General features: G+C 49.5%; 2 protein-coding genes across 2 annotated transcripts; one reads left to right on the top strand and one right to left on the bottom strand.

Moving 5' to 3' along the window:
- LOC147315277 (olfactory receptor 52K1-like) lies at nt 1–25,823 on the top strand. The gene is made up of 2 exons (XM_086262565.1): nt 1–743; nt 25,613–25,823. Exons 1-2 carry the CDS (start codon nt 1–3, stop codon nt 25,821–25,823), a joined length of 954 nt encoding a protein of 317 aa, XP_086118691.1.
- LOC147315278 (olfactory receptor 51G1-like) lies at nt 8,281–9,033 on the bottom strand. The gene has a single exon (XM_086262566.1). The coding sequence runs from the start codon at nt 9,031–9,033 to the stop codon at nt 8,281–8,283; it is 753 nt and encodes a 250-aa protein (XP_086118692.1).
- Nucleotides 25,824–27,336: the final 1,513 nt, after the last annotated feature.

Raw genomic sequence — 27,336 nt, 5'->3', positions numbered from 1 at the left:
ATGGAGAACGTCTCTTTGCACACACATTTTATCCTGGATGGCTTTAGTGAACTCGGAGAGCTGAGGCCGTTCCTCTTCATCCCGTTCTCCTTCATGTTTGTTGTGTCACTGTTTGCTAACTCCCTGCTGGTGTACGTGATCGTTTCACAGAGAAGCCTCCACTCGCCGATGTACATCCTCATTGCCAGCATGGCGTGCATTGACCTCAGCCTCCCTGTATTCTTTGTTCCCCACATGCTGCTGAGCTTCCTGTTTGACTGGAGGGGGATCTCTCTCATCGGCTGCCTTGTTCAGATGCACTTCATCCACTTTTTTGGAACTTTTCAGTCCACTCTGCTGGTATGGATGGCTCTGGATCGCTACTTTGCCATCTGCACACCCCTTTACTACCACAATCACATGATCTTATCGAGATTCATTGCATTTTTAATACCACTTGTTGTCAGAAATGTTCTCATGATCACACTCCTTGTATGTCTGGCTGGAAAATTGCCATTCTGTTTGAGAAATGTGATAAACCACTGTTTCTGTGAGCACATGGCCTTGGTGGAGCTGGCCTGTGGAAGCACCACCATCAATAACCTCGTGGGTTTGATGGCCGTGTTTCTCATTCCTGTTCTTGACTTTGTCTTCATCGCTGCCTCCTATGTGGTGATATTCAGCTCTGTGCTGAAGTCCAGCAGGTCAGGTGTAAAAGCACTTCACACCTGCATCACTCACATCATGGTCATCACAGTCAGCCTCATTCCAATAGTGTAAGTGCCTTTGTCTTAGTGGCATTTTAAGATGGCGGCGCGCACAGACGCAGCGGCCCGGAGCTCCTACACTTTTGCACTTTTGGTGGTACTGTGTATTATTTCACACAGTCTGGGGTTACTTCAATACAACAGAGATGATCTACTACAACTAAGCCGTGGAGATCTTCAACTAACATCCGAGTATCTCATCCCCCCGGAGATCGTTAAGCAACCCCCGGGCTACCCGCAACAGCAAGCCGCAGGAGGAGACGTTGCAAGCGGAGGCAGAAGAGAGGCAAGCGGGGAGGCCTGTGGGCACGGCTAAAGACTAGTCCGTTTAAACCACCACTCCCGATCATATTCCTCTCCAACGCCCGTTCAATCCGTTACAAACTGGATGAAATACGACTGCAGATCGCCACTCGACGGACTTTTAATAACTGTTCGTGCATGATTTTCACTGAAACCTGGCTGGACAGCGCCATTCCCGATGCGGCTATCGATCTAGCAGGCCGCACCGCCTATCGAGCCGACAGGTCTGCGGACTCGGGTAAGAAGACTGGCGGGGGGCTGTACATCTATATTAACAACCTTTGGTGCACGAACGTCACGGTAACAGAAAGACTGTGCAGTACAGAGGTAGAACTGTTGGTGTTAAAGTGCCGTCCATTCTATCTCCCTCGGGAATTTTCTGCCGTTTACATCTGCGCTGTTTACATTCCACCAGATGCTAATGCTAAGCTAGCGTTAGCACAATTGAGCAGCAGCATCAATAACAGCCTGGTAGCACACCCGGACAGTGTCTTTATTGCGGCTGGGGATTTTAACCACGCGGACCTGAAATCTGTACTTCACAATTTCCACCGTAATGTGAAGTGTGCTACCAGAGGAGATAGAACGTTGGACCAGGTGTACACCAACATGGCGAATGCGTACAGAGCCCAGGCTTATCCCCACCTGGGTCTGTCAGACCATCTCTCCCTTCTGCTACACCCAATATACACACAAAAGATCAAGAGCACTGGGATTACAACCAAAACCGTGAGAACATGGCCGCAGGATGCTATTCCGATGCTTCAGGACTGTTTCCACTGCACAGACTGGGATGTATTCAAGGTGCAGGACACTGACAATCGTGTCGCATTGGACAGTTACACCTCCACTGTCTTGGACTACATCTGTTTCTGTGTGGACAATGTAACAACTTGGAAACGATTCCGTGTGTTCCCTAATAATCCACCCTGGATGACACACGGAGTTCAACAACTTATTCGAACAAGGAACAACGCTTTCAAATCCGGGGACCAGGAGGCATACAGTGCTGCCAGGGCCAACCTGAGAAGAGGCATCAAGACTGCCAAGCAGCAGCACAGGAGGCGTATCGAGGCCAGGTTTGAGAACAACACAAACCCAAGGCAGGTCTGGGAGGGCATCAGGGCTATCACGGACTACAAAAGAAGAACACCATCACCCTCAGCCGACAGTTCTACTCTGGCTGAGGATCTAAATCTCTTTTATGCCCGTTTTGATAGGGAGAACACCGACCTTGTCCTGTCCCCTCTCCCCTCAACCGACCCTGCTCCGGTCCTGAGCACTCATGAGCTGAGGCATGTGTTCCGGAGCATTAACACCAGGAAGGCGGCCGGGCCGGATGGAGTGCTGGGCCGGGTGCTAAAAGACTGTGCTGCGGACCTGGCGGACGTCTTCACCTCTATATATAACACCTCGTTGTCCTGTTCACTGGTACCATCCTGTTTCAAAGCAGCAACCATCGTTCCCATCCCAAAACAGTCAAATGTCACATGTCTGAACGATTTCAGACCTGTGGCACTCACCCCCATTCCCGCCAAATGCCTGGAGAGACTGGTCATTAAACACATCAGAGCTGCTTTTCCACCATCCCTGGACTCGCACCAGTTTGCATACAGGGAGAACCGGTCAACCGAGGATGCGATCGCCACAGTGCTGCACACATTACTGAAGCACTTGGAACACAGGAACACCTATGCACGGCTCCTCTTTGTAGACTACAGCTCGGCTTTTAATACCATCCGGCCATACAAACTCCGTCCCAAACTCCACCAACTGGGACTTAACTCCTCTCTGTGCAACTGGATTGTGGACTTCCTCACTAACCGTAGACAGAGTGTCAGAGTGGGTAAGAACACCTCTTCCACCCTTGTGGTCAACACCGGTGCCCCTCAGGGGTGTGTTCTGAGCCCTCTGCTATACACTCTCTTCACCCATGACTGTATTTCCTCCTGCGCGTCCAATCTCATTGTTAAGTTTGCAGATGACACTACAGTGCTCGGACTTATATCCAACAATGATGAGACAAACTATAGGACAGAGGTGCAACAACTAGAGTCATGGTGCCACGACAATAACTTGGTCTTAAACACCAAAAAGACCAAGGAGATCATTGTAGATTTCCGGAGGAAGGGTCATAACAACCATCTGCCTCTCTTCATTGGCAGTGAGGCGGTGGAGAGGGTGTTCCAGGAGTGACCCCCCACAGAGGGACAAAAGGACCCCCTGATGATCCTCTAATCACCTGAGCCAAGGTGTGAAACTGGGCGTGGGTCCCAATCAGCCAGAGTTTCAGGTGTGTTCATTGTGAAACCTGGCCCCACCCTATCATGTGATTTCCTGAGGTCAGATGGTCCAGGATGTGAGTGGGCGTTAAGGCGTCTGGGAAGGATCTCAAAACTGGATTATAGATGGCAGAGAGTTGGTGTCGTAAACCCCCGCCTCTGTTCAAAGATGGTCGCTCACAGTGGACATAGATGCTTCTTTCACTCCTCTTTCAAACCATCTGTCCTCTCTGTCCAACATGTGAACATTGGCATCCTTGAAAGAGTGTCCTTTATCCTTAAGATGCAGATGGATGCTGAGTCTTGTCCTGTGGAGGTGGCTCTTCTGTGTTGTGCCATGCGCTTGTGAAGTGGCTGTTTGGTCTCTCCAATGTAGAGGTCTGGGCATTCCTCGCTGCACTGTACAGCATACACCACGTTGTTAAGTCCTCTTTCGAGGATGCCAATGTGTGATTGGGCTCATCTCTGATGGAGATGAGCCCAATCACACATTGGCATTGGCAAACAGAATGTGCCCGCTCCGACCGACCACAAAGGGTTAAGGCCTCCACCATCATCGCCATCCCCCAAAAGACTGGAATAGACACCCTCAATGGCTACAGACCTATAACCCTCACATGTGTAGTCATGAGGTGTTTTAAGTGGATAGTTTCAGCACATCAGAGACTGTCTACTTTCCTCTCTCGACCCCTATCAGGTTGGTTACAAAGCAAATTGATCCATGAGGATACCATCACCCGTCACAGAGTGCTGAGCCATCTGGAGAACAGGAAGCACCTGGTGATGATGCTCTTTGTGGACTACAGCTCAGCATTCAACACCATAATCCCCAACATCCTCAGGACTAAACTGGACCACCTTCAGACCCCTCCTGGATCAAAGAATTCCTCACCAACGGAAGCTTCACAGGGCTGCGTTCTCAGCCCCCTACTGCACACTCTGTACACCTATGACTGTACACCAAACCACCCAATCACAGTGGTGTCATCATCATGTATGCCAATAACACCACTGTGATTGGGCTCATCTCTGATGGAGATGAGATAGGACACAGGACAGAGGTAGAGAACTTGTCCTGCTGGTGCTCAGAGAATAACCTGAAGCTGAACATCCTAAAACCAAAGAACTCATCATGGACCTCAGGAGACACAGACGGGTCCACTCCCCTCTCATTATAAATGGAGAACAGGTGGAATCTGTCTCCACCTTCAGGGTTCTGGGCATCCACATCTCAGCTGATCTCACCTGGACCCACAACAGCATCGCCCTGGAAAAGAAGACCCAGCGGCAGCTGTACCTCCTCTGTGTCCTGGGCCAGAAGCTGCTCCTGGCCTTCTACTGCTCCTCAGTGGAGAGTGCTCTCCTCAGGGGCCACGACTGAGAGCAGGAAGGCTGCACAGAGGGTCATTAACACTGCCAGAAACATCATTGGCTGCCCTCTGACACCCCTGGAGGTCATCACCTGATCCTCCTGTCTCAGGTAAACCAGGGCCATCACAGGTGACCACGCCCACCACCTGCTGCCCTCTGGTTGGTGCCTCAGGTCAAGCAGATCCCACACGTCCTGTTTTCTATATATTATTTTTGTTGTATATAAACTCCCCTTGTCTTTTATTCATTCCTGCTTTCTACTTTTTATATTTTTATTGCTGCACAGTTGGTGCTGAACACACAAAATTTCACTGTACATGTACAGTGACAATAAAAAGCTATTCTATTGTGTTGCTGGGGGATTGTTGCCGGATGTATGTATGTCTGTACCATGTTCAAACACAGGGATGTGCATAAGCGCACATGGCACCAGGACACCCTAGGTAACAGATCGATGATCAATTTTGTGATCATCAAATCATCAGATCTGTAGTCATGTGTTCTGGACACCCGGGTGAAAGGAATAGAGCTGATCACCAGCTGGTGGTAAGTTGGATCAGGTAGAGGGGGAGGATGCTGGGTACAATTAGAATATCTAAACATAAAGTGAGGGTGTGCTGGGAGGATCTGGCAGAGGGTCCAGTCCACAAGATCTTTAATTCCTGGATCTTGCAAAGCTTCAACAGCATTTTGAGGGAAGCTGAGTGGACCACACCTTCATTGTTGAAGCTGTGTACGGAGCTGTGGCCACATGGCTGAATATAAAGAAATGAAGATCTTTTGCATATCAATGTATTTTGATTCCATAGGATTAGGATAATCATTGATTATAATGAGTTTAACCTGGGAACATACAGTACCGCCTATTTCTGTTTCAGCAGTGCAATATGTAAGAAAACCTTCTCATAACTTACGATATTGTGTCTGTTTTGTCAGCTTTCCTTGTTTTTTGTAACCTACTGGTCACAACAAAGTTGAAACAATGACAAGCTGTTTCATGACCAGCTGTGGCCTATTGCTGAGTCCAGGCATGGAAGTCAGGGTTGCTGACTGTGAACTTTCATTATGCAGCCCAAAGAGGTCACAGTGATGTGAAGGAGGCCATTATAAAAAGCAGAACACTGCTGTCACGCCAGGAACTGCAGGAGTGGACAATGTTTGGATCGTTGGTAACACTTTTATGAACTTTTATACCTATTTACACCGGTGTGGAATATGCATAATAAAACTGCACGTGTGACTCTAAAGTTTTCTGTAATGTGTTTATATTATTCTGTTTCTTAGCATGTGGCTAAAGTGCAACACTAAGTGGATCAGCAGTGAGCTGGTGGATGTTCAGAGTTGGTGTCCACATAAATATGGACAACACATTCTACAACATCAGGAAAAAGCTGGAGCAGTGTTTCAGAAAGTCTGTATGAAGTTTGCAGGGTGTGTCTTCATGGGTGGGTCCTCTGAGGGGGGTCATTACCGTCCTCAGCCCTCTGAGACCAGAGCTGAGGTCCGCTCCGGCTGATTGGTCTCTCTGGTCAAAAGCACTCACAGATAGTTGCATCAGAGGGAGTTGGAGGAAACTGTGGCTAATGAGGAGACACCTCAGGGACAGAAATGTTTACATGCACAGGTGACCTTTAATCTACCTGTTACAGTGATGATGTAACTCTTACAGCATCAGCAGGTTTACTTCAACAGAAAAGTTCTCTCACTTTGTTCAAAGTCTTAAATTCATCTTTTGTGGAAATAACTAAAAGTCAACTCTCGGTCCAAGACGGCACTGATCCCAGCGCCACGTTAGCTTCCTAACACACAGCAGGCCTGAGGGCCACTGAGGGTTTAGAGTCAGGCTGTCACATGATTAACTGCACGCTGAGACAAGAAGAAAACGGCCATAAACTCGTCGCTCGCACTAAAAACAAAACCCTTTAAATATGCATTTTTATTAAAGGCTGCATTTGTGTGGTAGAAACTTCACTCGCTTCAGAGAACACTGGACCGTCATCGCTGCCAAACATGAACCCATGTCTGAACCCGGCCTTCAGTGAACCCTGACCTAAACCTCAAGTGGGTCACTAAAAGTCAGCGAGTGCCTCTTAACTGCTCCCCTGACAAATCAACTGATTTAAGCATTTCTAATGAAGTGCTGCAAAATTCAAAAAGAGAAAGTTGAATCAGAAGGTTTTCCCAGAATGCACTTTGTGAACTTTCCTGCAGTGAATGATCAAAAACAGATCTGCCACCAAGTTCCTGCTGCTCCACATCACAGACATGAAACTGAGGCAGGTTGAGACTGATAGACCATCCCACGGATCTGGAATGATCCACGTGCAGAATGACCCCATGGTCAGCTGATCCTGTTAAGCAGAAATGTTTAAGGTGGCAAAAATGATGCAAACTTATGAATGTATTGTCTTCTACTTTTGAAAAAAAAAATTGTCAGAAGGTTCAATTAAAAACTGCAGTTTCCAAAAAGTTTAATTTTCTGGCAATTATTTCATAGTTCAGACTTTACAGGTTAACAACCTGCAGAACAGCAAGATCCTGTTGGGTGTTAGGTCAGTTTAACTTTTAAGGACTTGAACAGAAAGCATCTGGACTTCTGGACATAAACGACCTCACTCAGAACTGACAGAAGTCATCTATGTTCACTACGAATGACCATCTTTGAACAAAGGGGGGCTTACAACTCCGATTTATTCTGGGATCCTTCCCAGATGCCTTGATGTCCACTCACATCTTGTCAGTCTCACAATGGTTTCAGCCCAAATCTCTGCTGGTAATGACCCACAACCTTTTTCACAATGGACGGAGGGATTGGAGAGCAACTTCGGGTTACTACCTTGCCCAGGGATATTGGCATACATGCTAGGGGGATTGAACCACCAACCTTGCGATTAGTAGGTGACCTGCTCTACCTCCTGAGCTACAGCCAGTCACCTGTACAGCACCCCATGTGACTCAGAGCGGCCAGCCCGGGACAGCCCTTTGCCACATGGCTTCGCCTCTCTCTCTGTCTTCACTGCACTGTCTAACAAAGGCCCAAAATAAACTTTGAAAAGTCCAGTCGCTTTTCTTTCCAAGCTCCTCAGACAACCAGCACCTGGATGGCCTACAGAGAGATGTCAAATGAACCTTTAACCCTTTTTACTGAATTTTTCCACGTTGGTCCGGCTGTATGGAAAGTGCAGCTGTGATGCATGTATGAGCTAAAATCTTCTGTTTGTGGTTTCTGAAAATGTGCTGTGTGCTGGAGGAGGTAAAGACTCAGCTGCTGGTGTGTCATTTCACTCAGAATCTCTCAACAAAGCGACGGCAGACTGTGCCTCTGCCGGAAGAACTGTAATAACTGTGTAAGAAACCTATTGTGATTCATGCTGCAAACACAGTATTTGAGTCTGAATCATGAGCAACCAGAGGAGTAAGATGGCTTTCAGAGGCTGCTGGTTTGAATCTGCACAGAAGAGTTTACACGAGTCAGAGGCAGCCATGTATTTACATGGAATAATATGCAATAATAATAATAATATACAATATTCACCTCAGTGTTCAGAGCAGACATGATGATGATTTTGCTTCTGCAGTTATCTCCTTTTGTGAGCAAACAGACGTTTGCGGATGTTGGACATGTTCAGTCCGTACAGTACGGGGTTAAAGAGCGGCTGGCAGGTTAGAAAGTACAGCGATAAAACAATGTGCACCATGCTGTGCACACTGCTCAGACTGAACCTGCTCTGGATCACTTCAAAGCAAACACCAAAAGAGAAGTTTAGCAGAGAGGACAGGTGAGGCGTGCAGGTGCTGACAGCTTTCTGTCGGGTTTGTTTGGATCCAGAAAAACAGACTTTGAGGATCCTCACATACGAGCAAAGGATTAAGATAACTGGAACAAAGACTGTGAGAGCTGTGATAAAAAGACCATAAATGTTATTTGCTGTGGTTTCAGAGCAGGCCAGTTTCACAATGGAGTAGTTCAAACAGTAAACCTTGTTAATGACGTTCCCACAGAGCTCCAGAGGAGCGATCAGTAAGATCAAAGCAAGAATGGTAAGAAAAGAGTATAACCAGGAAAGTGCAATCAGCAAGACAACCGTTGCAGGCGTCATACGTGTGTGATACTGCAGAGGACAGCAGATGGCGAGGTATCTGTCATAAGACATGACGGCTAAGATGCAAAACTCAACACAGACATACGAGTACAGACAGAAGATCTGCAGGAAGCAGAGAGGAGCAGAAACAGTGTGAACATCAGAGAGGATCTGAAGCAGGAGGGACGGAAACAGCCCTGCACTACCATACAGCTCATTCACAAACAGGCTGCACAGAAACATGTACATAGGTTCATGTAAGCTTCTGTTCACACAGATAACCACAATCAGCAGGACATTGGCGCAAAGAATCAATAAGTATAAAGACATAACAACCGTGAAACAGAAATATTTCAAAGTACTGGTGTCGAAGTAAGCAGCAAGTGTGAAGTATGAAACCTTTGAGGAGTTTATGATGAGCTGTATTTTGTTCCCCTGCGTTGTGTCTTCACTGTGATCCTGCAAACACACAATTTCACATTTTAGGCGTTTCTCATCATAAGCCATCATCACATGATCAGAGCAGGAAAAACACGTTTCTCTCTTTATGTTAATGAACACAGATGTGCTACACACATCTGTCAAAGTATCTACTTAAAAGTATTCTCTACACAAACGTACCATTGTGTGTTTGTGAAGCTTCGCCTTACTGCTGCCACGCTCACTGAAACTTTCCCTGATCGCAGAGGCAGCCGTCACTAAAGCTGGAGCTGACTGATGCAACAAATCAGCAGAAAAAACCTGACAAAGACCGCCTACCTGTTCAGGGAAATGATGTCAGTCTTTGGCCTTATGAACAGCACCGTCTGCAGAGACCATGAAATACAAACCTTCCTGATCCTGGACACTAAACTGAACTGGTGCCAGCTGAACTACCTCCAGATCAACGCCAGTAAAACCAAGGAACTGGTGGTAGACTTCCGCAGGCACAAGCATTCTCCACTGCAACCACTGAACATCCAAGGTATGGACATTGAGGCTGTGGACAGCTACAGGTACCTTGGTGTTCATCTGAACAACAGACTGGACTGGACTCATAACTCAGACGCCCTCTACAGGAAAGGGCAGAGCAGGCTGTACCTGCTGCGGAGACTCAGGTCGTTTGGGGTGGAGGGCCCACTCCTGAAGACCTTCTATGACTCTGTGGTGGCTTCTGCTATCTTTTATGGCGTGGTCTGCTGGGGCGGCAGCATCTCTGCTGGGGACAGGAAGAGACTGAACAGGGTGATCCGAAGGGCCAGCTCTGTTCTAGGATGCCCTCTGGATCCAGTGGAGGTGGTGAGTGACAGGAGAACGGCGGCTAAGCTGTCATCCCTGTTGGACAACATCTCCCACCCCATGCAGCAGACTGTGACAGCACTGAGCAGCTCCTTCAGTGGGAGACTGCGGCACCCACGGTGTGGGACGGAGAGATTTCGCAGGTCTTTCCTCCCCACTGCTGTCAGACTCCATAATAAAGACTTTAACTGAACAAACACACACATCCATACATATGCAATAATACTAAGTGCAATAATCTTTTCTGGCATCGTTGTATTTTTACTCAGTTGTATATAGTATTTGTATTTGTATTCTATTTTTATCTTATTGTATATTTTTATTCTATTTTATTCTACTGTATATAGTATATTATTTTATTCTATTCTGTACAGCTGTGTACTGTATTTATTCTTATTGTATTCTAATTTTTGCCTCATAACTTTTGCACTGTCCACTTCCTGCTGTGACAAAACTAATTTCCCACGTGTGGGACTAATAAAGGTTATCTTATCTTATCTTATCTTATCTTATCTTATCTTAAACCACCAGAACAACCTCCTCTGCAGCACCCTGGTCTCATCACTAACTGTTCTCAGGGAAGTTTGAAGGTTTCATGGGTTTAAGAAGTTGTTAGTGGACACGGGTAGCTGCATTCTGACCACAGTTGTTGAATGAATCAGTGAGAGTATGGAAGGACTCAGCAAATTCCTGATCAGGGTGGATGTGAGGGAGTGAACAAAAAAAAGGGGAAACCTTTTAAGGACAAATATACTTGCCATTGTAAAATGTGTGCATGGGTGGAGGAGGGTGGAGTAGGTGGGGAGGCAGATTGACCTGTTGGGGGGAGAGGTGGGGGCCGAGTCTGACTGAGGCCATGTCCACACTAATACGTTTTCGTTTGAAAACGCATCATTTTCTCTCCATCCAAACTGAGACGGCGTCTTCAGTCAAGGAAAACGGAGCTTTTTGAAAACGCTCTCCAAAGTGGAGACATTTGAAATGCCGTTTTCGTGTCGCCTTGTGGACTGTGTTGGCAAATCAGTTTTACCCCGGTTCTTTTTATTCCTCGAGCATCCAGAGATGGCACCGGACTTAGTAGTCAGGTGCCACAAAATCTTTATTCATCTTCATTTATCTTTAAGTAAGTAAGTAAGTAAAATTTATTTATATAGCACATTTCACAGATAAAAATCACAAAGTGCTTTACTGTAAGATCCGACATACAAGTTAAAATTAATTAAATTAATTAAAAGCCCGTTTGTATAAAAATGTCTTCAGCTGCTTTTTAAAGGAGTCAGTAGAGTCTAGACAGCGTAAAGACAACGGCAGAGAGTTCCACAGCCTCGGTGCCTGAAAAGCCCGATCCCCACGTGTTTTAAATCTAGTACGTGGGACCACCAGTAGCCTCTGACCTGAAGACCTAAGTGCTCGGGATGAAACATGAGGTTTCAACAGGTCAGAGATATACTGGGGAGCTTCACCGTGCAGAGCTCTAAAAGTTACAACTAAAATTTTAAAATTTACTCTTCTTCATTTAAGCATGCACTTCTAGAAGGGAAGACGAGGCCAATGTCCCTCTCCAAAATCTTCACCCCTTTGTTAGTTACAGCCAGCTTTATAGAAACGTCCCCATCATAAACCCCCTACGGTGTGCTGCAAACTCTGTCTGTGTCTATGTGCACGAGCACATGAATGCCTACATGTGCACGTTCCCTAGTGTCTATGTGAGTGCTCATGAGTGAGTGTGCGTGTGGATGTGTGTGCGTGACCGTTAAAACACTGTGGGTGTAGGTAACTCCCTAGAGGTCATAAAACCCCTCTCACTTCCAGACCACAGGTATCCAGTTACAATGTTGAGACCCCCACCCTAAAACTTCCTCTGGGGAATTTCCACTCAGCATAAACTCTTCTCTGTTTTACTTTCACAGCTCAAGTGGGGGAGGGGTACACTACTCCTAAGTCCACGACAGAGTGGGGCCTTTATTACTTTAAGGGCAGTGTCTCTACAACAGTTCTACATTCTATGATAACACATTTCTAAACTCTAAATCAGCTAAACATTCTACAACTGCAAAAAACCGAAGGTTTTCAAAAACGATAATGCATTTTAATCATGTGATGCAGTCATGTGACCTTTACAGCTAAGATGGCAGATGGCATTGTCACGAAGTGGGATGGACTCAAGCGCAGACGAGGAAGCTAGAATACAGTTACGTTTACTATACAACACCAGGTGCAAATATATACAAGTGAGAGGGCGGGGGAATCCAGGGCACAGGGAAATCCGGGAAAGGAGCTCTTCACACACAAGGGACTTCACAAAAACACAGCACACCAGCAGCCCGCACACCAAGGGTTCCAGGGAAGCTGTCACGGTTTGGCGTGGCAAACCGTGGGGGATGTGGGGAGGGAGGACCCAGGTGCGGTACTCTGTGTATAAACAGTGCGTTTATTTACAGTGATGGAAACAATAACAGTAAATCCCCGTGCTCTCCCGTGACTCCCGTGTCGTGTCTTCCCAAAAAGTCCGTGCTCCGTGTTCTCCACTCTCGTGTGTCCACACACACCCCGTGCCTGCTGCCCTCCGGTGTTCCACGCTCCTCCTGAGGGGAAAATGACAGAGGCAGCCGTCAAGACACGTAATTCCAGTAGGCATACACTCACAGACTAAACTGAACAGAAGACTAACGTGGAGTCTCGTGCAATGATCCCGCGTCGGTGGGCGCTCCAAGACTCTCTTAAGTAGCTCCCCCGACGAGGCCTGATCAGCAGCAGGTGTGTGGCTTCGGGTGTGGCCAGTCCCCTAGCAGGGCCACACCCCCCAGGCCTGACGGCGCCTATAAACAAGCGCTCAGACACACAGCCACCCACACACACACATATGTACAAGCACGGAGAAGGGGAAGCAACACCAAAAATACATAATAGTATCACAGGTCCATGACTGCCCAGGGGTCCTGGGTCGCCCAGTCCCAGGACCCTGACAGAAACGGAATTCCTGTTTACAGACAACAAGTGATTAATCCAAAGGGTCAGCGATACGAAAAGGCAACAAGAGACTAGTACTCCGGAGCTTACTGCCGAGGTTACTCAATAGTCCGCGACGAGATGCTTCCAGCCACTGCCTTAACCCTTTAAGACCTACCATAGAACCAAGTCTGCCAGAACTTACTTTATATTTTTTGCCATTTTTGGGAGCATTTCAAGTTGCTACACATCAATACAACTGTTATAGCCCATATTCTAATAATATGTCTGCATTAAGTCCATAGTAACTACATCAATTGCAAACAAGTGCAATAAAGTACAAAAAAATTGAAAATCGTTTTTGTTTTGTTTTTTACATATATTTCTACTTGGAGAAATTTAAGAGACTTATCCCTCAAATCTTTAAATACAAAAAAATTGCAAAAAATAGTTTACAACAACAGGAAATTTATTTTGAGTGTCTTCATAGTTTTATTTTGGAGATACAGCAATTTTTATATATGTCACGGGGTAGAAAGGGAGAAGTTATTTAGGGTTTTTTACTATGCATGTTTTGCTGTGTTTTACCTTTTTAATATTGTACAATGGGTTATTTTTATGAGTTTTACTGCATGTTTTTATAGTATTTATTTGGTGACTTGTCCTGGAAAGACTCCGCCCCTGTTAGGTGACGGCTGTGTGCGGACAGGGATAGGACCCAAGATGCAGACTCCAGAGAGAAACTTAAACCAAAACAGCTTTAATGCTGAACTCAAACATAACATAACTGGAAAAAGGTCAAAAATAAACTAACACCGGCGGATTGACAAAGCACACAGCTAAATAAACGGTAGATCACGACATGGACACAGAGAAACACAGGGCTTAAATACACAGAGGGAGCAATCAGGGAATGAGTAACAGGAGGGAAACACAGCTGGGGCAAATCAGGCCTAACGAGACAAGGGGAAGCAAAACCAGACACATTAACATCAGACATGGACTTTCAAAGTAAAACAGGAAACCCATAACACAGACTGAACAAAAGACACAGACTCACATGCAGGCACTACAACAGAGGGAACAGAGACGTGGGACCAGGGCAGACACAGACACTGACTGGACACGGGGATATAGCAACTAAGGATACACAGAGACGCGAACTAGACAAGGGGAGACAGCTGACAGGGGAGACAGAGCAGCTAGAGAAGACAGAGACATAAACTATAAGACAGAACCAAGAAACCAAAGACTGAAAATAATAAATAATAAAATAAACTCAAAAACCCTGGGTCAACGACCCAGACATCCTAACAGTACCCCCCCTAAAGGGCTGGCTCCCAGACAGCCCAAACCGAAACACCAAAACAAAAAACAACCCAACCAGGGAGGGCGGTGGGGGAAACAGGACGGAGGGCTCGAAACAAACCAAACAAGGAGCCAGAAACAAAAAAAAGTGCAAACAACGGAGCCCAGAAAGCAACATAACAAAACACAGGCTCACGACAGGCGCAGGCGGCCAGGAAAAACAGTTCACACAAAGTTCAGGGGGCCGGCCCGGAGGCTGACGGCCCAAGAGCCCAGAAAACAGTTCAGGGGGTCGGGCAGGCAGGAGACACCGGCGGCGACGGAGTAGGTCAGGAGGCCGGCCGGGCGGGAGGCACCGGCTGCAGAGCAGGTCAGAAGGCCGGCCGGGCAGGAGGCACTGGCGGCGGCGTAGTTCAGGGGGCCGTCCATGACGGCGGCGTAGTTCAGAGGGCTGTCCATGACGGCAACGACGTCCAGTCATCGGCCGGACAGGACGTGCAGGACGTGCAGGCCGGGCGGGACGTGCAGGCCGGGCGGGACGTGCAGGACGGACAAGATGTGCAGGCCGGACAGGACGTGCAGGAACAGACAGCAGGGAGATCTCAGGAGCAGACGAAGCTGAACACTCGGAGGCCGGACCAGGCGGAGCTGCAGACTCGGAGGCCGGACCAGACGGAGCTGCAGACTCGGAGGCCGGACCAGGCGGAGCTGCAGACTCGGAGGCCGGACCAGGCGGAGCTGCAGACTCGGAGGCTGGACCAGGCGGTGGAGCCGGTGGTGGCTGAACGGCCTCGCCAGAACCATCAGCAGACACTGGGACGTGCTGGCTGGGTCCTCCAGCTGACGAGGCAAGAGGCTGAACGGGCCCCTCGGACCCTCCAGCGGAGACAGGTGGCTGAACGGGCCCCTCGGACCCTCCAGCGGAGACGGGTGGCTGAACGGGCCCCTCGGACCCTCCAGCGGAGACGGGTGGCTGAACGGGCCCCTCGGACCCTCCAGCAGGAAGAGACGGCTGAAGCGGTTCCTCGGACCCTCCAGCGGAGACAGGTGGCTGAACGGGCCCCTCGGACCCTCCAGCAGGAAGAGACGGCTGAAGCGGTTCTCCAGAACCCCCAGCGGGAACAGACGGTGGAGTGAATGACTGAGGTGAGAACTGAGCAGGTGACTGAGCTGACAGGTGAGCTAATGTTTGAGCTATGGAGAGAAGTTTAAGTTGTATTGACTGTTGTAACAATGGTAGTAATGGTGGGTGAGGTGGTGGATGCGCACTAAGCTGAGCTATGTCTTCCGAGCCTACGGAAAACTGCTGGACGGGCTCACCTGAGCCTCCAGCGAGGACAGAAACCGGTGCAGGGGCCTGCTGGGCAGTAGCCGCTCCCATCCGCGGAATAGGCACGGGCGCAGAGACTAGCGGAGCCTCAGCCGGCCTGGAAACTGGAGCAGGGACAAACTGGGCCCTAGCCCCCCTCACCCGAGGAACTGATATAGGTGCAGGAGACGGCTGGACCGCAGCTGCCCTGGGCGGAGGAGCACCGGAAGGCAAAGGAGCAGGCTCACTGAAAACTGGTTCATCAAAAATAGGTGATGACCCTTTCCCACCATGTTTAACAGTCCATACAGTCTTAGGTTTAGCAGTGTTCACAGTCTCAGAAAAAACAGACTCGGCAAACTTGGGTTTTAGCTTGTTCCCACTCCAACAAGCAGACCTCGAACTAAAAATCTCAGACGAATGCTTATTGTGATGAACTAGCGCGGGAGGATTCAAACCAAAACTGGCCTCCCAATCCAAATCCTCGTCGAGAAAAGAAATCCCGAAAGTGTCTGAGGTAAGTTCATAGTCTTTACTGTTTAACAGCTCAGGTGGAGTTTGGAAGGTGTAGTCCTTTTGACTCACCACCGGAGGTTGCTCAGACGTGTCCATATGACGGCGACGTGAGCGCCGTTTCCTTTGGGCAGAGGTAGCTGGCGGCGTTAGCAACTGAGCCTCCGGTGCACAGAATGGTGACGCTGAGGCCGGAGCGTGAGCGCCTGAAGCCACGCGGAGGACTTCCAACTGAAGCGGCCGCATCTTGAGTGCCAGCGGAGCAACAGGTGGAGACTTCTGACAGCTCCGGGGACCACCGAGAGCCAGCCGAGTGCCATGGAAAATGCGCACGACGTCAGGGGTGAGCCATGGCTTCCAGCGGAGTTCCTCCTCCAGCTGGGCAAAGGCTGCTCGGCGTCGCTCCTGAAGTTCAATGTCTGCTGGGTCCATAGTATGGTCGTGATCTTCTGTTAGGTGACGGCTGTGTGCGGACAGGGATAGGACCCAAGATGCAGACTCCAGAGAGAAACTTAAACCAAAACAGCTTTAATGCTGAACTCAAACATAACATAACTGGAAAAAAGGTCAAAAATAAACTAACACCGGCGGATTGACAAAACACACAGCTAAATAAACGGTAGATCGCGACACGGACACAGAGAAACACAGGGCTTAAATACACAGAGGGAGCAATCAGGGAATGAGTAACAGGAGGGAAACACAGCTGGGGCAAATCAGGCCTAACGAGACAAGGGGAAGCAAAACCAGATACATTAACATCAGACATGGACTTTCAAAGTAAAACAGGAAACCCATAACAAAGACTGAACAAAAGACACAGACTCACATGCAGGCACTACAACAGAGGGAACAGAGACGTGGGACCAGGGCAGACACAGACACTGACTGGACACGGGGATATAGCAACTAAGGATACACAGAGACGCGAACTAGACAAGGGGAGACAGCTGACAGGGGAGACAGAGCAGCTAGAGAAGACAGAGACATAAACTATAAGACAGAACCAAGAAACCAAAGACTGAAAATAATAAATAATAAAATAAACTCAAAAACCCTGGGTCAACGACCCAGACATCCTAACAGTACCCCCCCTAAAGGGCTGGCTCCCAGACAGCCCAAACCGAAACACCAAAACAAAAAACAACCCAACCAGGGAGGGCGGTGGGGGAAACAGGACGGAGGGCTCGAAACAAACCAAACAAGGAGCCAGAAACAAAAAAAAGTGCAAACAACGGAGCCCAGAAAGCAACATAACAAAACACAGGCTCACGACAGGCGCAGGCGGCCAGGAAAAACAGTTCACACAAAGTTCAGGGGGCCGGCCCGGAGGCTGACGGCCCAAGAGCCCAGAAAACAGTTCAGGGGGTCGGGCAGGCAGGAGACACCGGCGGCGACGGAGTAGGTCAGGAGGCCGGCCGGGCGGGAGGCACCGGCTGCAGAGCAGGTCAGAAGGCCGGCCGGGCAGGAGGCACTGGCGGCGGCGTAGTTCAGGGGGCCGTCCATGACGGCGGCGTAGTTCAGAGGGCTGTCCATGACGGCAACGACGTCCAGTCATCGGCCGGACAGGACGTGCAGGACGTGCAGGCCGGGCGGGACGTGCAGGCCGGGCGGGACGTGCAGGACGGACAAGATGTGCAGGCCGGACAGGACGTGCAGGAACAGACAGCAGGGAGATCTCAGGAGCAGACGAAGCTGAACACTCGGAGGCCGGACCAGGCGGAGCTGCAGACTCGGAGGCCGGACCAGGCGGAGCTGCAGACTCGGAGGCTGGACCAGGCGGTGGAGCCGGTGGTGGCTGAACGGCCTCGCCAGAACCATCAGCAGACACTGGGACGTGCTGGCTGGGTCCTCCAGCTGACGAGGCAAGAGGCTGAACGGGCCCCTCGGACCCTCCAGCGGAGACAGGTGGCTGAACGGGCCCCTCGGACCCTCCAGCGGAGACGGGTGGCTGAACGGGCCCCTCGGACCCTCCAGCGGAGACGGGTGGCTGAACGGGCCCCTCGGACCCTCCAGCAGGAAGAGACGGCTGAAGCGGTTCCTCGGACCCTCCAGCGGAGACAGGTGGCTGAACGGGCCCCTCGGACCCTCCAGCAGGAAGAGACGGCTGAAGCGGTTCTCCAGAACCCCCAGCGGGAACAGACGGTGGAGTGAATGACTGAGGTGAGAACTGAGCAGGTGACTGAGCTGACAGGTGAGCTAATGTTTGAGCTATGGAGAGAAGTTTAAGTTGTATTGACTGTTGTAACAATGGTAGTAATGGTGGGTGAGGTGGTGGATGCGCACTAAGCTGAGCTATGTCTTCCGAGCCTACGGAAAACTGCTGGACGGGCTCACCTGAGCCTCCAGCGAGGACAGAAACCGGTGCAGGGGCCTGCTGGGCAGTAGCCGCTCCCATCCGCGGAATAGGCACGGGCGCAGAGACTAGCGGAGCCTCAGCCGGCCTGGAAACTGGAGCAGGGACAAACTGGGCCCTAGCCCCCCTCACCCGAGGAACTGATATAGGTGCAGGAGACGGCTGGACCGCAGCTGCCCTGGGCGGAGGAGCACCGGAAGGCAAAGGAGCAGGCTCACTGAAAACTGGTTCATCAAAAATAGGTGATGACCCTTTCCCACCATGTTTAACAGTCCATACAGTCTTAGGTTTAGCAGTGTTCACAGTCTCAGAAAAAACAGACTCGGCAAACTTGGGTTTTAGCTTGTTCCCACTCCAACAAGCAGACCTCGAACTAAAAATCTCAGACGAATGCTTATTGTGATGAACTAGCGCGGGAGGATTCAAACCAAAACTGGCCTCCCAATCCAAATCCTCGTCGAGAAAAGAAATCCCGAAAGTGTCTGAGGTAAGTTCATAGTCTTTACTGTTTAACAGCTCAGGTGGAGTTTGGAAGGTGTAGTCCTTTTGACTCACCACCGGAGGTTGCTCAGACGTGTCCATATGACGGCGACGTGAGCGCCGTTTCCTTTGGGCAGAGGTAGCTGGCGGCGTTAGCAACTGAGCCTCCGGTGCACAGAATGGTGACGCTGAGGCCGGAGCGTGAGCGCCTGAAGCCACGCGGAGGACTTCCAACTGAAGCGGCCGCATCTTGAGTGCCAGCGGAGCAACAGGTGGAGACTTCTGACAGCTCCGGGGACCACCGAGAGCCAGCCGAGTGCCATGGAAAATGCGCACGACGTCAGGGGTGAGCCATGGCTTCCAGCGGAGTTCCTCCTCCAGCTGGGCAAAGGCTGCTCGGCGTCGCTCCTGAAGTTCAATGTCTGCTGGGTCCATAGTATGGTCGTGATCTTCTGTTAGGTGACGGCTGTGTGCGGACAGGGATAGGACCCAAGATGCAGACTCCAGAGAGAAACTTAAACCAAAACAGCTTTAATGCTGAACTCAAACATAACATAACTGGAAAAAAGGTCAAAAATAAACTAACACCGGCGGATTGACAAAACACACAGCTAAATAAACGGTAGATCGCGACACGGACACAGAGAAACACAGGGCTTAAATACACAGAGGGAGCAATCAGGGAATGAGTAACAGGAGGGAAACACAGCTGGGGCAAATCAGGCCTAACGAGACAAGGGGAAGCAAAACCAGATACATTAACATCAGACATGGACTTTCAAAGTAAAACAGGAAACCCATAACAAAGACTGAACAAAAGACACAGACTCACATGCAGGCACTACAACAGAGGGAACAGAGACGTGGGACCAGGGCAGACACAGACACTGACTGGACACGGGGATATAGCAACTAAGGATACACAGAGACGCGAACTAGACAAGGGGAGACAGCTGACAGGGGAGACAGAGCAGCTAGAGAAGACAGAGACATAAACTATAAGACAGAACCAAGAAACCAAAGACTGAAAATAATAAATAATAAAATAAACTCAAAAACCCTGGGTCAACGACCCAGACATCCTAACAGTACCCCCCCTAAAGGGCTGGCTCCCAGACAGCCCAAACCGAAACACCAAAACAAAAAACAACCCAACCAGGGAGGGCGGTGGGGGAAACAGGACGGAGGGCTCGAAACAAACCAAACAAGGAGCCAGAAACAAAAAAAAGTGCAAACAACGGAGCCCAGAAAGCAACATAACAAAACACAGGCTCACGACAGGCGCAGGCGGCCAGGAAAAACAGTTCACACAAAGTTCAGGGGGCCGGCCCGGAGGCTGACGGCCCAAGAGCCCAGAAAACAGTTCAGGGGGTCGGGCAGGCAGGAGACACCGGCGGCGACGGAGTAGGTCAGGAGGCCGGCCGGGCGGGAGGCACCGGCTGCAGAGCAGGTCAGAAGGCCGGCCGGGCAGGAGGCACTGGCGGCGGCGTAGTTCAGGGGGCCGTCCATGACGGCGGCGTAGTTCAGAGGGCTGTCCATGACGGCAACGACGTCCAGTCATCGGCCGGACAGGACGTGCAGGACGTGCAGGCCGGGCGGGACGTGCAGGCCGGGCGGGACGTGCAGGACGGACAAGATGTGCAGGCCGGACAGGACGTGCAGGAACAGACAGCAGGGAGATCTCAGGAGCAGACGAAGCTGAACACTCGGAGGCCGGACCAGGCGGAGCTGCAGACTCGGAGGCCGGACCAGGCGGAGCTGCAGACTCGGAGGCCGGACCAGGCGGAGCTGCAGACTCGGAGGCTGGACCAGGCGGTGGAGCCGGTGGTGGCTGAACGGCCTCGCCAGAACCATCAGCAGACACTGGGACGTGCTGGCTGGGTCCTCCAGCTGACGAGGCAAGAGGCTGAACGGGCCCCTCGGACCCTCCAGCGGAGACAGGTGGCTGAACGGGCCCCTCGGACCCTCCAGCGGAGACGGGTGGCTGAACGGGCCCCTCGGACCCTCCAGCGGAGACGGGTGGCTGAACGGGCCCCTCGGACCCTCCAGCAGGAAGAGACGGCTGAAGCGGTTCCTCGGACCCTCCAGCGGAGACAGGTGGCTGAACGGGCCCCTCGGACCCTCCAGCAGGAAGAGACGGCTGAAGCGGTTCTCCAGAACCCCCAGCGGGAACAGACGGTGGAGTGAATGACTGAGGTGAGAACTGAGCAGGTGACTGAGCTGACAGGTGAGCTAATGTTTGAGCTATGGAGAGAAGTTTAAGTTGTATTGACTGTTGTAACAATGGTAGTAATGGTGGGTGAGGTGGTGGATGCGCACTAAGCTGAGCTATGTCTTCCGAGCCTACGGAAAACTGCTGGACGGGCTCACCTGAGCCTCCAGCGAGGACAGAAACCGGTGCAGGGGCCTGCTGGGCAGTAGCCGCTCCCATCCGCGGAATAGGCACGGGCGCAGAGACTAGCGGAGCCTCAGCCGGCCTGGAAACTGGAGCAGGGACAAACTGGGCCCTAGCCCCCCTCACCCGAGGAACTGATATAGGTGCAGGAGACGGCTGGACCGCAGCTGCCCTGGGCGGAGGAGCACCGGAAGGCAAAGGAGCAGGCTCACTGAAAACTGGTTCATCAAAAATAGGTGATGACCCTTTCCCACCATGTTTAACAGTCCATACAGTCTTAGGTTTAGCAGTGTTCACAGTCTCAGAAAAAACAGACTCGGCAAACTTGGGTTTTAGCTTGTTCCCACTCCAACAAGCAGACCTCGAACTAAAAATCTCAGACGAATGCTTATTGTGATGAACTAGCGCGGGAGGATTCAAACCAAAACTGGCCTCCCAATCCAAATCCTCGTCGAGAAAAGAAATCCCGAAAGTGTCTGAGGTAAGTTCATAGTCTTTACTGTTTAACAGCTCAGGTGGAGTTTGGAAGGTGTAGTCCTTTTGACTCACCACCGGAGGTTGCTCAGACGTGTCCATATGACGGCGACGTGAGCGCCGTTTCCTTTGGGCAGAGGTAGCTGGCGGCGTTAGCAACTGAGCCTCCGGTGCACAGAATGGTGACGCTGAGGCCGGAGCGTGAGCGCCTGAAGCCACGCGGAGGACTTCCAACTGAAGCGGCCGCATCTTGAGTGCCAGCGGAGCAACAGGTGGAGACTTCTGACAGCTCCGGGGACCACCGAGAGCCAGCCGAGTGCCATGGAAAATGCGCACGACGTCAGGGGTGAGCCATGGCTTCCAGCGGAGTTCCTCCTCCAGCTGGGCAAAGGCTGCTCGGCGTCGCTCCTGAAGTTCAATGTCTGCTGGGTCCATAGTATGGTCGTGATCTTCTGTTAGGTGACGGCTGTGTGCGGACAGGGATAGGACCCAAGATGCAGACTCCAGAGAGAAACTTAAACCAAAACAGCTTTAATGCTGAACTCAAACATAACATAACTGGAAAAAAGGTCAAAAATAAACTAACACCGGCGGATTGACAAAACACACAGCTAAATAAACGGTAGATCGCGACACGGACACAGAGAAACACAGGGCTTAAATACACAGAGGGAGCAATCAGGGAATGAGTAACAGGAGGGAAACACAGCTGGGGCAAATCAGGCCTAACGAGACAAGGGGAAGCAAAACCAGATACATTAACATCAGACATGGACTTTCAAAGTAAAACAGGAAACCCATAACAAAGACTGAACAAAAGACACAGACTCACATGCAGGCACTACAACAGAGGGAACAGAGACGTGGGACCAGGGCAGACACTGACTGGACACGGGGATATAGCAACTAAGGATACACAGAGACGCGAACTAGACAAGGGGATACAGCTGACAGGGGAGACAGAGCAGCTAGAGAAGACAGAGACATAAACTATAAGACAGAACCAAGAAACCAAAGACTGAAAATAATAAATAATAAAATAAACTCAAAAACCCTGGGTCAACGACCCAGGCATCCTAACAGCCCCTACCCGATTATAAACCTGATCACACCTGGGAGGTCCCAGAGGCCAATAAGAGGGCCTGGAAGACCACAGAGAGGAGAGGCTTGAGGGGAGGCTTGAGCGACGGGCAGGAGTGAGCGGTGTCAGGCGGCGCCGGCGCCTGCAAGCCGAAGGGCTGGCGAAGCTTGGTGTCAGCAGTGCGGGAGGACGATACAGCACCAGCGACTAGGGACGCAGAGCGAACAGTCGGACGGCAGTAGCAACAAGAGCCCAGCTTGTGCACTGCGGGAGAGCAGAGGCGGCGAGACAGCTGGTGCCGATTTGCAGTTTTAAAGAAGCGGCGAGCGGAATTGAGAGCTCTGCCCACCCGGGGTAAGTCTTCGACTTATCCCCTTTTTATGAATGAAAACTGCTTGAAAAGAATAGTGACTGCCGCTCCCTCCCTTCCTTCAGCGTACTGGGACGCGGAATGCAGGGAGGAAGGCGAGGACTCCGCTGGGTTTCCCTTTTACACCACTTCGCTGGATTTTTTAGTTCTTTGTGACTTTTATATCGTGGCGGATGCCACTGGACTTTTAATGTTGTGTTTTATTGATTTTTATTGTGTTACCCCTTGGCCAGGGTTGTTTTAATTGCTTTTGCATTTTTAATTGTTTGTATAATAAATTATATTTTAATTATACAGTTTTTAATTCAGTGCATTCCCTCGGCGGCTCCACTGCTCCGTCCGTTTTTGAGGAGGGTTTCCCTTCTAGAATAACACCTGTGTTAAATCACAAATACATCCGTTACATATACTGCAGGAAAAAGGAAAAAACAATCCTATGATGCAAATTTGCAAAGAAAACATCAGGTGCATCAAAATAAACTATTTCCAGCTGTGCAATTCGAGTTCTAAGCATCCCAGCAACTATTCAGAAAAGCATAAAGTCAAACATGACCTATAAAAACACCAGTATAGGCTTTTAAGGCCTACAAGTAAAAAACTATATTTCCACGAAAATGACGTCACTTCCGGTTTCGGGCAGGAAATGCGGACATGCCATCGTTCGCGCTGACGTCTGTTTCAATGTGGGAAGTGCTATGAACAGCTGATCGGATCGGCAAAGCGTGTTTCTGGAATATCATGTTTTTGTTCCTGCAAGCGCTTTTTATGCAGTTTTTGCAAAGCTTTATGTGGAAGGAAACCGTGACCGAGGACAAGCTGATGGCGTAAGATGTAAGTACAACTCCTCCGGTTTCATATGCAAAAAAAATTATTGCGCTAGCTTACAGGGTTCAGGTTTTACAGGGATTTAAAAATAGTTACGCAAAACGGAGCATGCTGCTCCGACCGGCTTTAAAGGGTTAAGTAGTGGATGAGTTTAGGCAATGAAACACGTGTGTGATTAACTTCAGGTGAGAGGGCCAGGGGCGGGAGCCCGCAATGAGCTCCGCCCCAGCAAGACACGGCAAGCGTGAGAGAGGTAGATGTAAACAAGAAACATGTAGCCAACCTGAGTCAGCCAGGCAGACACGGGGACCATGACAGGCATTGTACGGCAGTTGTTTTGTTGGCTCTCAATTTTGACAGCCCTATTAAAGATTAATATCAGTTTGTACATGCTCCAGAAGACGGAGTGTTTACTCAGAGCTGTTGTTCAGCAACTTTGTGCCCTTGTGTTACTCGCAACAAACTATAGGACAGGGGTGCAACAACTAGAGTCATGGTGCCACGACAATAACTTGGTCTTAAACACCAAAAAGACCAAGGAGATCATTGTAGATTTCCGGAGGAAGGGTCATAACAACCATCTGCCTCTCTTCATTGGCAGTGAGGCGGTGGAGAGGGTGAGCAGTTTTAAATTCTTGGGGGTAACTGTGACCGAGGACCTGTCCTGGGGCAACCATATCACCTCAGTTGCACGGAAGGCCCAACAGCGCCTCTACTACCTGAGGAGACTGCGGAGCGCACACATTCCCAGATCTCTGATGTTGAACTTCTACAACTGTGCCATCAGCAGCGTTCTGACGTATGGATTTCTAGTGTGGTTCCCCAGCTGCACCAAGGCCGATCAGCAAGCACTCCAGCGGGTGGTGAAAGAAGCTGGCAGAATTATTGGAACAAGTCTGCCAGAGATCAGTAATATCTTCCCCACTCGCTGTCTGAGGAGGGTGCACAGTATCCTGCGGGACCAACATCACCCTGCGCGCCACCTTTTCCATCTGCTGCCCTCAGGGAGAAGGTACAGGTCTATACAGGCCAGAACATCCAGACTGGCCAACAGCCTGTATCCACAGGCTGTGAGGCTCCTGAACTCTCTGCCCCCCTCTCACGGACAATAACCATATCCAACTTCTTAATAGCAATGAACTGGTCTGCATTGGTGCATCATATCTTTATTCTCTTCCCCCTCCTGCCCCCCCCCCCCCCTCTTTCTTAAATAGATAACTATCATATCTGATATCATATCTCACAGTACAATAATATTGAATGGGTTGCATTGTTGTATTTTGTCATGTTTCTCAGGTCTTTGTCTGAATTTCTACGAACATTATTGCTAAGGATTGTCTTATTGCATTGGAGTCACACTGGGTTAAATATGTACACTTGGGTTTTAAGGGGTATTTATTATTTTCTTCTTTTTTTGGGTTGTATGGAAGCCCCAAACGCAATTTCATTGTTCTTGACAATGACAATAAATAAATAAATACTAAATACTAAATTCTGGCTCTGACTGCTTTCCTGTCATATCGGATCAGAAACGGCCTCCCTGCAGCCAGTCGAGTTTTCTTCAGCACCATGTACCTGCTTTTTCCAAGCTGTTTCAACCCAGTTGTCTACGGCATTAGGACCAATGAGATCCGACAGCACATCCTCAAGAGACTGACTTGCTGTCACATTTGCCAGATGAGCCCAGTTACTAACAAATGATTATCAAAAGGCCAACTCCCCAGCTGTCTCATGAAAACTTCAGTTTTTTATACGTCCTCATCAAGCAGGGCACTATTCGAGATGCTCTATTCTTAACCCTAAAATGAAAGGTGAAAGGTGTACTCCACTCCTATGACTAGGGATTTTCACAAGATGCTAGTACATGTTGAATTTGATGTGTTCATTTGTATTAGAGCGTGCAAAAACTAAAACAGTGAAAGAGCTGTCTCCTTCTTCAAATCCATCTTGAAGAAGGCACATAGATCATGGTTGAAAAGCAAAGAAAGGAACACTAAAGAATCTGTTTCCTTGAAAAGTGTTTATTCATTCATTAGATCCAACAAGGAAGAGTTAGACTGAATGAATGCCCCTTTAGGTCAGCGGCATTCAATTAAAATTTAAGGAGGTCCAGATAACGAAAATTTCCACATGCATTATAATAATGTACCAGTGTCTGAATATACTCAACAACTGATGGTCAATTAAAATAAATAAAATACAATTCAGAATTATTTAATTTGTGTTTATTATTTAATTTCATAACCAGGAAGATAATATAATGAAAAATAATAATCAAATGTTCTGTTACGTTTCAAGTAAAACTATAAAAAGTTGCATTTCCTGCGAAAATGCAGCGTGACTGCCGTGTAAATGGTAAATGGCCTGTATTTATATAGCGCTTTTCTAGTCCCTAAGGACCCCAAAGCGCTTTACACAACCTGTCATCCACCCATTCACACACTGGTGATGGCAGCTACATTGTAGCCACAGCCACCCTGGGGCGCACTGACAGAGGCGAGGCTGCCGGACACTGGCGCCACCGGGCCCTCTGACCACCACCAGTAGGCAACGGGTGAAGTGTCTTGCCCAAGGACACAACGACCGAGACTGTCCAAGCCGGGGCTCGAACCGGCAACCTTCCGATTACAAGGCGAACTCCCAACTCTTGAGCCACGCTCGTGGATCCCATATAGCCCTGGCTTAATTAAGAGTCCGAAATAACTTACACGAGCCATGCTTTTTGAACGCAGGGTTCCTCTGTATACGCATGGGTATGATAGGCTGTGTTGTGTTTATATCTTTCAACTCTAATTAAATCTCTTACCAAACCCCTCCGCTGTGTTACTTCCTTTCTTAATAAATTAGGCTTTGAAATGTCTGGAACAATTAAGGCACCCTTTCGTGGTTGCTTCAGGGCCTTGTCAAGAACTTTGGTTTTTGTAGTCTTGTAGATACTCTGGGGTTATCCTCTCTTGTTGGGGTCTTCTTCCTTCCTCCTCATCATGATCTGATGGCGGAGCTTCTAAATCAATTTTCCAGCATTCACCATCTTAGCATTTCCATTTCCGTAAGTTTAATAAAGAGCTCTGGTGTAACTGGTGTTATGTAGACTTCTGAGCATGTCCAACAAATTGACAGGATACATGTGGTGTAGGGAAGTTGGGAAAGCATTTGGGACTTGTGATTTTTAACATACACTGACTGGTTAAATTGGCAGTTTTGCTTTTATGCT

The sequence above is a fragment of the Aulonocara sp. 'chitande type north' Nkhata Bay genome, linkage group LG14 (assembly GCF_057382095.1).
Source record: "Aulonocara sp. 'chitande type north' Nkhata Bay isolate Kocher_YH1m ecotype deep benthic linkage group LG14, A_spYH_male_GT1.1, whole genome shotgun sequence".
In the NCBI taxonomy this organism is placed as follows: domain Eukaryota; kingdom Metazoa; phylum Chordata; class Actinopteri; order Cichliformes; family Cichlidae; genus Aulonocara; species Aulonocara sp. 'chitande type north' Nkhata Bay.
This window is presented reverse-complemented; position numbering and strand designations above follow the sequence as displayed.